The sequence below is a fragment of the Eptesicus fuscus genome, chromosome 4, assembly GCF_027574615.1.
Source record: "Eptesicus fuscus isolate TK198812 chromosome 4, DD_ASM_mEF_20220401, whole genome shotgun sequence".
NCBI classification, from domain to species: Eukaryota; Metazoa; Chordata; class Mammalia; order Chiroptera; family Vespertilionidae; genus Eptesicus; species Eptesicus fuscus.
Genome location: NC_072476.1, coordinates 33,890,792 through 33,903,380, shown reverse-complemented (window position 1 = coordinate 33,903,380; position 12,589 = coordinate 33,890,792). Strand labels below are relative to the sequence as shown.

General features: G+C 37.9%; 1 protein-coding gene across 2 annotated transcripts in view; it reads right to left on the bottom strand.

The window, feature by feature from the left end:
* Positions 1–278: 278 nt before the first annotated feature.
* The window catches only part of TRIM4 (tripartite motif containing 4), a 30,644-nt gene continuing 18,333 nt past the window's right edge, over positions 279–12,589 (bottom strand). For both annotated transcript variants that reach the window (XM_054714913.1, XM_008141699.3), the window contains 3 exons: positions 12,242–12,264; positions 11,885–11,982; positions 279–3,848 (listed from right to left, as the gene is read on the bottom strand). In XM_054714913.1, coding sequence (XP_054570888.1) covers positions 3,262–3,848; positions 11,885–11,982; positions 12,242–12,264 — 708 coding nt within the window. In that variant the 3' untranslated portion in view covers positions 279–3,261. The remainder of the gene's footprint in view (positions 3,849–11,884; positions 11,983–12,241; positions 12,265–12,589) is intronic.

Sequence of the window (12,589 nt, the reverse complement as noted above, 5' to 3'; positions counted from 1 at the left end):
TGTATCCCTTCCACACTGATGTTTCTCTCTCCCCCTCCCCTTCTCCCTCCCTTTCACTCTCTCTAAAAATCAATGGAAAAGAATATCCTCCAGTGAGGATTAAAAAAAAAAAAAAAAAAAAAGTCATTGTCAAACTGTTTTGGGGGAAGTGTTAATTTCTGCTCCCAAAGCTACAGTGTCTGTGGTGAAATAAGCTTTCTAAGGCTACATAATAAACACCCCTCCTAATGAGTCAGTTAATACATTTAACATAGTAAAGTCTCAAAGAAACCTCCAAGTAAAATTGAAAGCTATTACAAGTTTATTCTCAATCCTGTTTGTACATCAGAAAAGCTTATTTGAGTTTTACTAAATACAACACATGGGTCCCATCCCATACTCAGGATATGAGCGGGGCCAATACCAAGACTCAAAAAAAAAAAAAAAAAAAGGACAAAGAATTGGGTACAGTACAAGAAAAAAAATTTTCTCAGTAAAAGAAGCAAGTTCTTTGCAATAATAAGTAGTAAAGGACCCTAATGTGTCACGCCAAAATATGCCTAACATGTAAGTTATGTTGAGCTGAGACAAATAAGCAACAGGAAATCCAGGAAAAGCACGCCCCCCCCCACACACACACCTTTTCTGCCTAAAGGCAAGATATAAATTCTCCTTTTACTGGAGGCAGCTTTAACCCAGACACAGCACCAGAAGAATCTACAAACAAACTTCTCCATTAGTTTCCTCACATACATTTACCTTCCTGCAACCTGCCACCCTGGGAAGGCTAACACTGCTTTCCTTTGTCCTGTTATTTCTCCACAAATTTATTGTTCTTTGTTGAAGATACTATGTAAGTCAGAATGCTAAGCCTCCAATTTAAGCTACTCTTCATTTTAGTTGCTCTCGTGTTGTGTGCTGTATGTGTTGATAAACTGTTCTTTTTCTTGTTAATTTTTTGTTAGAATCACATCTGAAAACCTAAGATAGGTATAAGTAAAGTTTTACCCCCGCTAGAATGGTATGAAAGCTTGGGGGAAAAAGAAAAAGCTTGGAATCACTGCCACCAGATATATAAAAGTCAAGGGATGAAAAATTGAAGTTTGTTGACCAAGCAGCTCAAAGAGCCCTCTTTAAGTCAGAATAAGACTTTGGAGCAGAGCCAATCAACCTGGTTCAACAGCCCAGAACAAAGAGAGGAGCAAAGGTACTGACAAGTTTCCCAAAGACTGGAAATTAACAAGGCAGGTACTAGAAGTCCTGATGGAACCTATTACTTTCCCAGGGTTGCCATTAAAAAGCACCACACACTGGCTGGCTTACCACCACAGAAATGTATTGTCTCACAGTGCTGGAGGCCCGAAGTCCATAAGGTGTTGGCAGGACCCTGCTCTCTTGGAAGCTCCTAGGGGAGGATTCTTCCTTCCTTTCCCAGCTTCTAGCAGCCCCAGGCATTCCTTGGCTTGTGATAGCATAATTCCAATCTCTCCTATAGCCATATTCCAAGCCTTCACATGGCATTTCATGTGTGTGTGTATGTGTTTACAAATTTCCCTCTAATTATAAGAATACCAGTCACGTTGGGTTAGTCCCACCCTAATATCCTCAACTTAATTTCCCAATAAGATCATACTCACAGGTACGACTTCAACATATCTTTTTGGAGGACACATTTAACTCATAACCTCAAGTAACTTGGAGAGTTAAGGAGAACTCAGCAGAAATCATTAAATGAAATCATATTGGCCTGGCTGAAAAGGAAGATAAGCCAGAATGGGCTGGGACACAGGAAGGGGAAGAAGGGTTAGGGAGGGGGCTAGAAGTTTTGAAAGAAGCCTTGTTAAATCACGGCCAGAAAATCTATTGAAAATCTGGGAGAAAACACATTAACATGTTAGTTATGGTGGGACCACTGATGACTTTAATTTTCTTTACACACTTTGTACATTCCTAATTTTCTACAAGAAGTGCACGACTTTTCTAATGAGAGCAACAATCATTATTTTTAAAATAACTATCCAGTAACTTCCACAATCCTCTTGAGTGCTTACAATTGAGAGTATAAAGGTAAAGAGAAAAACACATATAAAGGATAAAAACATGTAAGAAAATAAGAAACAAATTTATGCTGACCCACAATCTGCATTCAATAAGTACTTACAAATACATGCAGAGCAGAAAAAAAATGTGGCTTTCATCTCAAACAGATCTAAATTTAATCCCAACACTCCCATCTGCCAGCTAAGCAATAATGAGTGAGTTACTCTAAAGGTTTGTTTTCTCACTTACAAAAATAGGATTTTAATCTCCATCTCACCAAGCTATTACAAGAGTCATATGAAAGCATTATGTGAAAAGGCTAGCACAGTGTAAATACTTAAAGGTTTCTCAACATTTTCACTATGTTAATAAACTTGTATATACAGTCTATGATTTTAACAAACAGCATAAAGAACACCTGACACCAGGCTGAGACCTGGTCAGGTGAAGAGAGCAGTAGCATGGGCAGAGTCAGAGAAGACTGCCTCAGTTTCCTGATCCAGAAAAGTGAAGGATATCAGTACTTACTGGAAAGAGTAATTATGCAATTGAAGTGAATGTGGATTCCATACATTTGTTAAGTTTCAGAAAAAAATGAGATAAGCCTCAACTTGGGATGTCCACGCTATGTGCCTATAGCACCAGTTGGGACACTTCAGACTGCAAGTAACCAAAATGCAACTAAACCGCCTCATACAAAAGGGAGCCATAATCTCAGAGAACAGAGAGTTTGGGATGAGGGAAATGCCAACAGTTTGATGCCAGCAGAGACCATGTTTTTTCTTCCTTTCCACTGTTACTGTCCTCTCCTCAGTTCCAAGACAGCTGCTAATATCAGAAAAGAGCTGTGGCTTTCCAAATACCTCTACTTAGAAGCTACAATAATATTCCCCAGAAAGTTTCCCCACCCTGGAAAACTTCCCAACCCATCTCATTGGCCAGAATTACCTCACATGGGACTGCTTCTCCTGAAGCACACAGAGGGGGACACCAAACAGTTCGATTAGAAAGCGCCAGAAGAGAAGGTGAGAAGTGGGGCGAGTGGCTAGAAAGGCAACAGGATCTGCCATACCTGTCTATGCACAGACACACAGGGAGATGAAGAGAACACAGAATTGGAGTTCTGAATGGACAGTACTGATGTACTATGAAGGATCACTATGAAGTTAAAGAAGAGGGCCAAGAAATGAGTGTCCCTGGGACACAGGTAGGGATTCTTGGGCCGCGGAAGAACAGCCATGATCACTTCCCACCAGTCACTGGTGGGATGACTAAAGATGCTAATGGGCTCAACCAAAAAAACGGCCGGAGACATGAGACAAAAGAACAAGAAAAAGTGTGCAGGTGCACTCCATCCACAGCATTGTAGAACGAGATGTCCCCCGCCCCATAATCTAGGAAAATGCCCACCCGGTGAAGAGCTGGCTCTAGCTTGGCGGGACCCACAGGGGAGCCTGTTAGGGGCCAATAGCCTGCAGAACTCCAACAAACAGCCCAGATGCCCAAATGAGGAGACATTTCTGCGTTATCAACAATCCCCATGATGTCCTCCTGACACACCCCCACAGCAATCTCCCGGGTATCTCGGTTCTCAACTTCCCAGTAATGTTTCCCTGAAGTGAAAACGTTTTTTCCCAAAACACACGGTAAGTGTTGAAATCTCTCCACAAAGTGTGTGTTCTGCTGAGAAGTCCTCCATCCAGTAAAGTAGTTCCACGCTGTAGAAAGTAATGGCCTAGAATTGACGGGTGCTCCATTTTTCACATACTTCCCCTCCTGGGAGAAGACAAGTTGGGGATGACCTGTGTCTTCAGCTGCACTGACAGGCACTGCAGAGAAAAAGAGAGCTGAGATAAATAATGCAAGAGCTCACCACCAGCCCTCCTCCAGAAACGCCCATCATTCCAGCTTCAGTTCCATCTCTCTCCTCCTAACGTGTACTGTCTGGCATGAGACTCCTCATTGCCTCTCAACTATCCCTCAGGTGGGCCACTAGCAACCTGAAATCCTCATTTCCCTTCTGCTGCAAAAGACTAAGACCTAGAAAATAGGGAGCTCAATAGATCATGGCCGTGAGACTTCACAACCAGCATAAAATTTGGAGAAATATTAACCAATTCTGATTTATTGGATCAGAACTAGACCAAGACTGTTGACTGACTGGTCCACTGTACAGGTACATATGGATGTCATTGTTAACAAGGTTTCTCTTCACTGGTTCCAGCTGTTCACTGGGCATCTCCACAGGCCCCCAACAGATAACTCAAAACGGAACTTATTATCCTAAGTCTCCTTCCACCCACTTGGGACGAGGTCCCCTACAAATGCAGACATCATTGTCTTCTATGTCTCTAAGGTATAACAGCATTACCTCCACCCAAACACGCACACTTTGAAATCTTGAGGTTATTTGACTCTTCCTTTCCTCTAACCCTCAATTACTAATGAGTCACCAAGTTCTACCAATTCTACCTCTGAAATATCAGTTGGGTTCTTTTCCTCCTCTCATTCTCACTGCCACGGTCTTTACTCAGATCTCCAGCATCTCTCACTTTAACTTTGTCACGTCCTCCCTGCCTCCACATTCCCTTCCCTCCGACTCTCCTGGTCTCTCTAGTTTGCCTTATTTTTAAAATCATGAATGGATATTGTGTTTTGACAAATGCTTTTCTGCATCTATTGAGCTTATCATATTTTCCTTTTTTAGTTTGCTAATGTGGTGAATTACATTTATTTTTCAAATATTTAAACCATTTGGTTGTGATGTATTATCCTTTTAATATGTTGTTAGATTCACTGTGTTAAATTTTTTGAAATTATTCTATGTTCATAGGAAACACTGATCTAAAGTTCTCTTCTCTTGTAATGTCTTTGATTTTAGTATTATGGTAATGCAGGCTTCATAGAATGAATTGGGAAATATTCTCTCATCTTCAATTTTTTTGTAAGAGTTCATGTAGAATACATATTTATTTCTTAAATGTTTGGTGAATTCACTAGTAAGGCCATGTAGGAAGGTTTCTAACTATAACACCAATATCTTTAATAGAAATTAAGTTACTCAAGTTATCTGTTTATTCTTAAGCAAGCTTTGCTTATTTGTGTCTTTTAAAGATTTTGTCCATTTCACCTATGTTGTCAAATTTCTCAACAAAAAGTTGTTCATAATATTCACTTATTATCCTATTAATATATGTAGAATCTGTAGTGATGTTGCCTCTCTCATTCTTTTTTTTATTGAATTTATTGTGATGACATTGGTTAATAAAATTATACAGGTTGTTGCTGGCTTCTCATTCTTAATATTAGCAATAGGTATCTTCTCTTTTTTCTGGTCATTCTATTTAAAGGTTTATTAATAAAATCAATCTTCTCCAAAAATCAGCTTTTGGTTTCATTAATTTTTCTGTTTTTCTGTATTCTATTGCAATATTTCTATTTCCATTCTTTTAATTATTTGCTTTATTTGCTCTTCTTCTTTCAGTGTTTTAAGGTGGGAACTGGACACTGAATTGAGAACTTTTTTCTTTTCTAATATAGGTTAGTGCTATAAATTTCTCCTTAAGGATTGCTTTAGCTGCACCCCATAAATTCTGATTTGTATTTTCCCTTTCATTCAGTTCAAAGAACTTACTAACTTACTATTTCCTTTTTAATTTCTCTTTTAATTCCTGGGTTATCTGGAAGTATGTATTTAGTTTCCTAATATTTGGGAATTTTCCATGGACATTTTTGTTACTAATATCTAACCTAAATGCATCATGGTCAGAAAACATACTTTGCATAAATTAAATTCTTTTTAATTTAATGAGATTTGTTTTATGGCCTACGTTGGTCTATCTAGTTAAAATGTTCCATGTACACTTTTTAAAAATGTGTATTCTGGTGATATATATATATATATATAATCTCAGTGAAGTAAAGTTGGTTACTAGTGATCTTCAAACCTACTCTATTTGCTGATTTTCTACCTACTTGTTCTAAAAATTATTGAAAGTATTAAAACACCAGCTATAATTATGGATTAGTCTATTCTTCCTTGTACTCTATTAGTTTTTGCTTAATATATTTTGAAGCTGTTATTACATGTATAAATATTTAGAACTGTTATGTCCTCCTGATGAATTAACCCCTTTATCATTAGGAATTAACCTTTTTTAACTCTGATAATATTCTTTGCTCTGAAATCTTTGGTATTAATATAGCCACTCTAGATTTCTTTTGACTAATATTATCATGGTGTTATCTTTTTCCATTGTTTTATTTTTAACATGTATTTATATTTAATGTATTTCTTGCAGCATACAGTTGAGTCTTGCTTTTTTATCCAATCCAATTAATCTCCATCTTTTAACTAGGATACTAAGGCAATTTATATTTAATATGATTAATAATATGATTGGGTTTGTATCTATCATCTTGCTATATGTTTTCATTTTCTTTTTCAATTACAGTTTACATTCAATATTATTTTGTGTCCAGCATAGTGGTTAAATAATCATTTACTTTATAAAGTGTTCCCCCAGATACTCCAGGACCCACCTGGCACCATACATAGTTACTACAGTATTAGTAACTATATTCCCTATGCCTCACTTTACATCCCCATGACTAGTTTGTAACTATCAATTTCTACTTCTTTGTCCCTTCAACTTTTTACCCAGTGCCCTAAGACCCTCCCCTCTAGCAACCATCAGTCTGTTCTGTGTCTATGAGTCTGTTTCAATTTTGTTTATTTTGTTCTTTGGATTCCATATATAAGTAAAATCAAATGGTACTTGTCTTTCTATGTCTGACTTATTTTACTTAGCAGAACACTTCCTAGGTCCATTCATGCTGTTTCGAATGGTAAGATTTCATTCTGTTTTATGGCCAAGTAATATTCTATTGTATATATATACCACTGCTTGTTGTTGTTAATCCTCACCCTACGATATTTTTTCCATTGCTTTTTAAAGAAAGTAGAAGGGAGGAAGGGGTAGGTGGGGGGGAGAGGGAATGAAACATTGATGTGAAAGAGATACATCAACTGGTTGCCTCCTCTTCCCCAACCAGAGCCAGGGACTGAACCTGCATCCCAGGTACGTACCCTTGGCCAGGAATCGAATCCTTGACCATTTGGTGCACGGGGCCCGTGCTCTAACCACTGACAAACACCAGCCATGGCTATACTACTACTTTTTTATCCACCTGTCTATTGATGGGCATTGGGTTACTTCTGTATCTTGGCATTGTAAATTAACATTGCAATGAACATAGGGGTGCATATATTCTTTTGAATTAGTACTTTGGGTTTCTTTGGATATATATCCGAAAGTGAAATTGCTGGGTCATAAGGCAGTCTCATTTTTTATTTTTTGAGAACCCTCCACACTATTTTCCATAGCACCAATTTGCATTCAAACCAAAAGTGCATGAGGGTTCCCTTTTCTCCACATCCTCACCAACTTGTTGATTTATTGACATTATGACAGGTGTAAGATGATACTGTGGTTTTAATTTGCATTTCTCTGACAGTGACTTTAAGCATCTTTCATGTCTATTGGCAATTTGTAAGTCTTCTTTGGAGAAGTGTCTATTCAGTCTTCTGCCCACTTTTTAATTGGTTTGGGTTTTACTTAATTATTTGTTGAGTTGTATGAGTTCCTTATAAATGTTGGGTATTAATCCCTTATCGAATGTATCATTCACAATTATCGTTACCCATTCAGTATGTTGTCTGTTTTATTGATGGTTACCTTTGTTGTGCAAAAACTATTTCGTTTGAGATAGTCCCATTTGTTCATTTTTGTCTTTTGTTTTCTTTGCTGGAGGAGATATATCAGAAAAAAAATATTGCCAGAGATTTTACTGCTTATGTTTTCTTGGAGGATTATGGTTTTGAGTCTTACATTTAAGCCTTTAATCCATTTTTAGTTTATTCTTCTATATGGTGTAAGAAGGTGGTCTAGTTTCATTTTTTGGCATGTATCTGTCCAATTTTCCGAACACCATTTAGTTACCCTCTTATATTTTCTTGCCTCCTTTATGAAATTTTAATTGCTCACATAGGCATGAGTTTATTTCTGGGCTCTCTATTCTGTTCCATTGGTCTCTATGTCTGTTTTTATGCCAGTACCATGCTGTTTTGATTACTATGGCCTTGTAGTATAGTTTATCAGGTAGTGTGATACCTCCAATATGTCTTCTATTTTTCCTACTTGTTCTTTTTTCTGTCTTCTTTTTGATTTATCAAATATTTTTATGATTCCACTTTATCTCCTTTGTTTTAATTAACTTTTATTTATTTATTTTTTAAATTATAAACCTGAAATTTATTTATACACTTCACTTTAAAATAGTTTCATTGCATATATCTTCTCTACCTGTTGTTATCAGGATCTCTGTCGCTGGGCTATTTTTTTTTTTTAATTGTTTAAAGTATTACAAATAGTAGTACATATGTCTCCTTTTTTTCTTCCCAATTGACCTTCCCCCAGCCTCCCTTACCCACCAGCACATGTTTTATTTTAGTGGTTGTTGTGAGGCTTACCAGAATCTACCTTCAAGTGATATTATACCACTTCACATATAACAACTGTATAATAGTATACTTCCATTCTTCCCTCCCAACGTTCATGCTACTGTTGTGTATTTTACTTGTAATATGTTACAAACTCCACAATGTTATTGTTTTGTCTGTCTGTTTAAACATTAGTTACTGTATTAGTCAGGGTACCAAGGGAAATAGAACAAATAGGATGTGTGTGTGTATATTCAGAGAGAAATATTATAAAGGTATTGGCTCACATAAATATGGTGACTGGAAAGTCCAAATCTACTGTGTATGGGCAGGCTCAAGACCCATGGAAAATTGATGCTCCAGTTGAAAGGAGCCAAAACTGCTGATGAAGTCCAAAAGCAGTCTACCGTAGAATTCCCTCTTGCTCAGGGGTGGGGAGGAGTGGTCCAGCCTTCTGTTCTAGTTAGGCCTTGAACTGATTTGATAAGGCCCACCAACATTATGGAGGACAATCTGACTTACTCAAGTTTTCCAAGTTAAATGTTAATCTCATCCAAAATACTCACAGCAACAACCAAAATAATATCTGACCAATATCTGGGCACCCTGTGGCCCAGTAAAGTTAACATGTAAATTAACCATCACTATTTACTTTTAACGATATTTAAATGACAAATATATATACTTATATCATTATCATTTCAGGTGATCTTTTAATTCTAGGTTTTTTCTTTTAGTTTTTCAAAGATTTCGCTCACCTGCATTGTTTCCCATGAGATATGTGATGTCATCTTTATCTGTGTTCACCTATAACATGTTCTTTTTATCCTGATATATTTAAATTTTTCTTTTTTAGCACTGCTTTTGATGTTTTCATCATATTTCTTGTACTTAGGATTTGTTGAGCTATTGAATCCGTGTACTTATAGTTTTTAATAAATTTGGAAAATTTTCGGCCATTATTTTTTCAAATACTTTTGTTTCATCTCATCCTACTTCTCTCCTTCAAGGACCCCAACTACCATGTATAACACTGCATGAAGTTGTCTCATATCTCCCTGATGCTCTTTTCATTTTTTAAGTACTTTTCTCTGTGCATTTTATTCATTTTGCAAAGTTGCCACTGCTCCATTTTCAAGTTCATTAATTTTTTTTCCTGCAATATCTATTTATCCAAACCTGTGTATTCTTCATCTAAGTCACTCCAGTTTTTATCTCTATAAGTTTGATCTAGTGTTATTTTTTTATATCTTCCAAGTCTCTATATGCCTATTTACAGAACCGTTATAATCACTGTATTAATGGCTTCTTATGTTTATTCTAATAACCTGATCAATCCTATAATCACTGTATTAATGTCTTCTTATCTTTATTCTAATAACCTGGTCAATCCTGGGTCAATTTCTATTAATTATTCTCATTATGAGTCATGTTTTCCTACTTCTTTGCATGCCTGGTAATCTTTGATTGGATGCCAAACATTGTGCATTTACATTGCTGAACATGCACTCATTTTTTAAAATCCCAATCAATCTTCTTGAGCTTGTCCTGGGATGCTCGGGAATAATTTGATCATTTGGAGTCTTCATTCATGATTTTTAAGGTGGTTCCAAAGCACTGCTCAGTATAGGGTAAATTATTCCCCACTAATGAGGCAAGACTTTCCTGAAAACTCTATTCAGTAACCATGAATTAAGAGTGTTCCAGTCACGCTGAAACCGGTTTGGCTCAGTGGATAGAGCATCGACCTGCGGACTTGAGGGTCCCAGGTTCGATTCTGGTCAGGGGCATGTACCTTGCTTGCGGGCACATCCCCGGTGGGGGGTGTGCGGGAGGCAGCTGGTCGATGTTTCTCTCTCATCGATGTTTCTAGCTCTCTGTCCCTCTCTCTTCCTCTCTGTAAAAAATCAATAAAATATATTTAAAAAAAAAAAAAGTGTTCCAGTCTGGCTGGTAGAAACAGGTATTGTTCCTAGCCCTGTGTGAGCATCAGGAACTGTTCCTTATAATCATTTTGGAAACTTCCTTCCTTAACCTCAGGTAGTTCTTCACAAGCGTGTTCTGATCAGTACTCGGCTGAAAACATCAGGGTTCTTTCTCTATAGCCATCTCCTCTCCACTACTCCGCAAACTCTCACTTTTTTTGTTCTCCCTAGACTCTCGGTTCCATTGCTCAACTCAGGGAGTCTACCTAGCTTTACCTCGGTTAACCCTCCCTGAGATAGCCTGAAAACTCTCTCAAGGGTATAGGCTGGAACAATCATAGGGCTCTCCTCATCTGTTTCACTTTATCAGGGATCACTGCCTGATGCTTGGTGTTTTGAAAATTGTTGTTTCTAGTACTGTCTTTTTTTTTTTTTTTAATTAACAAAAACAGTTTCAGGCAGAGTCCCTGTTACTTCATTTTAGCCTGATGGGGACATCCACACATGGTTCTTAACCAGGGATGTGCACGAAAATTGCCTGTATAGCTTTTACAACATGTACACGCCTTGATACTTCCCTAAAGATCCCATAAGTTTATCTTTGGCCTTTCCTAACTCATCTTCTCAGCCTCAGTCCCTGCCTTTCCCTACAATGCACCTTTATGGTTTAGTCACACTGGATACCCTCCATTTTCCACATCTTTGATGTTGCTGCCTCTGCTTAAAAGAGTACACTCCCTTTTTCCACATGGCAAGCTCCTACTCATCCCTCAAATGCCAAAATTGTCATCTCTGCTGTGAAAACTTCCCTACTTCACCCGCCAATAGAGCTCTTCTGTACTTCTATAATATTTCATACCACTGATAAACACTGAGTCCACAATATTACAGTGATATTGTCTGTGTCTCCAATTTGCTTATGAATTCTTAGAAGAGGTCTTTTTCTTTCTGTATCACTAGTGCCTTATAACAACACATAGTATGTGTTAAATGTTTCTTTGTTTTGTTTTCTGTTCTTGTTAATCCTCGCCCAAGGATATTTTTCCATTGGTTTTTAGGGAGAGAAAAAGAGAGAGGGAAAGAGAGAGAAGCATTGATGTGAGAGAAACATATTGATTGGTTGCCTTTGCACAAGCCTCGACCAGGGCCTGGGCCGGGGAGGAGCCTGCAACCAAGGTATGTGCCCTTGACAGGAATCAAACCCAGGACCCTTTGGTCTGCAGGCCAATGCTCTATCCACTGAGCCAAACTGGCTAGGGCTAAATAAATGTTTCTTGGATGAAGCATATATCCATTTATTCCTAAGTAATTACCATTTTTTCCTGACCCTCCTGTTGGCTGCATATCCTGTTTCCTCCTTCCTTTCCAGACTTCTCTCTGTTTATTCTCTTATTTTAAAAACTTATAGGGAGCTCCAACTCCTAGAAATTCTGCTCACCTTCGAATCGCTTCAGCATTTCCTTCATCAATGGTATATGGCACAGAGTCTTCACCTCTAGAACTTCAAGGGAATAGTTTACATCTTGGTTCTCACTCCTAAAAAAAAGTACAGAAGGCTGCTCTTCTTAGGAGACAACAGGACAGTTAAGACCCCCAACTCCTATGAAGGTTCCAACTCCAAAGCTTAGACAACTTCTCTGCTATTCCTCCTTGCAAAAGTGAACAGAGCCCCTCTTCTGCAGGCCCCTCCAGGTGTGACCAGATTAACCTATGGAGCCCGGCCTTGTTCCCCCTCTACTCAAGCTGTATCTTTACCGTTCCATGCAGACCCCCATAGGAAAGAAGGAGTTCATACCTGGTCAAAAGATCTTTTGGATTCTGTAAAGAGAAGAGAAGAAAGAAAGATGTAAGTTTGTACCTTCCTCTTGAGAGCTGCTACTCAACTTTATGAGCAGCATTTTTCTGTCAGCTACATTCGTTTATGTCACATATGATCTCTTGCTGCCAAAGCCAATGAATTGACACAGTGTAGTTTTTTTTCTCCTATGACCCCTCTGTACTATTTGACAATGTCAATCAATCCCTGAAACTCTGTTCTTTCTCTTTTAGCACTATGACATTAACTCTCTCCTGCTTTTTGCCAACTTCTCCGTCTATTCTCTTTCAATCAGAGACAATAACAAATGCTGGCTAGGATGTGGTA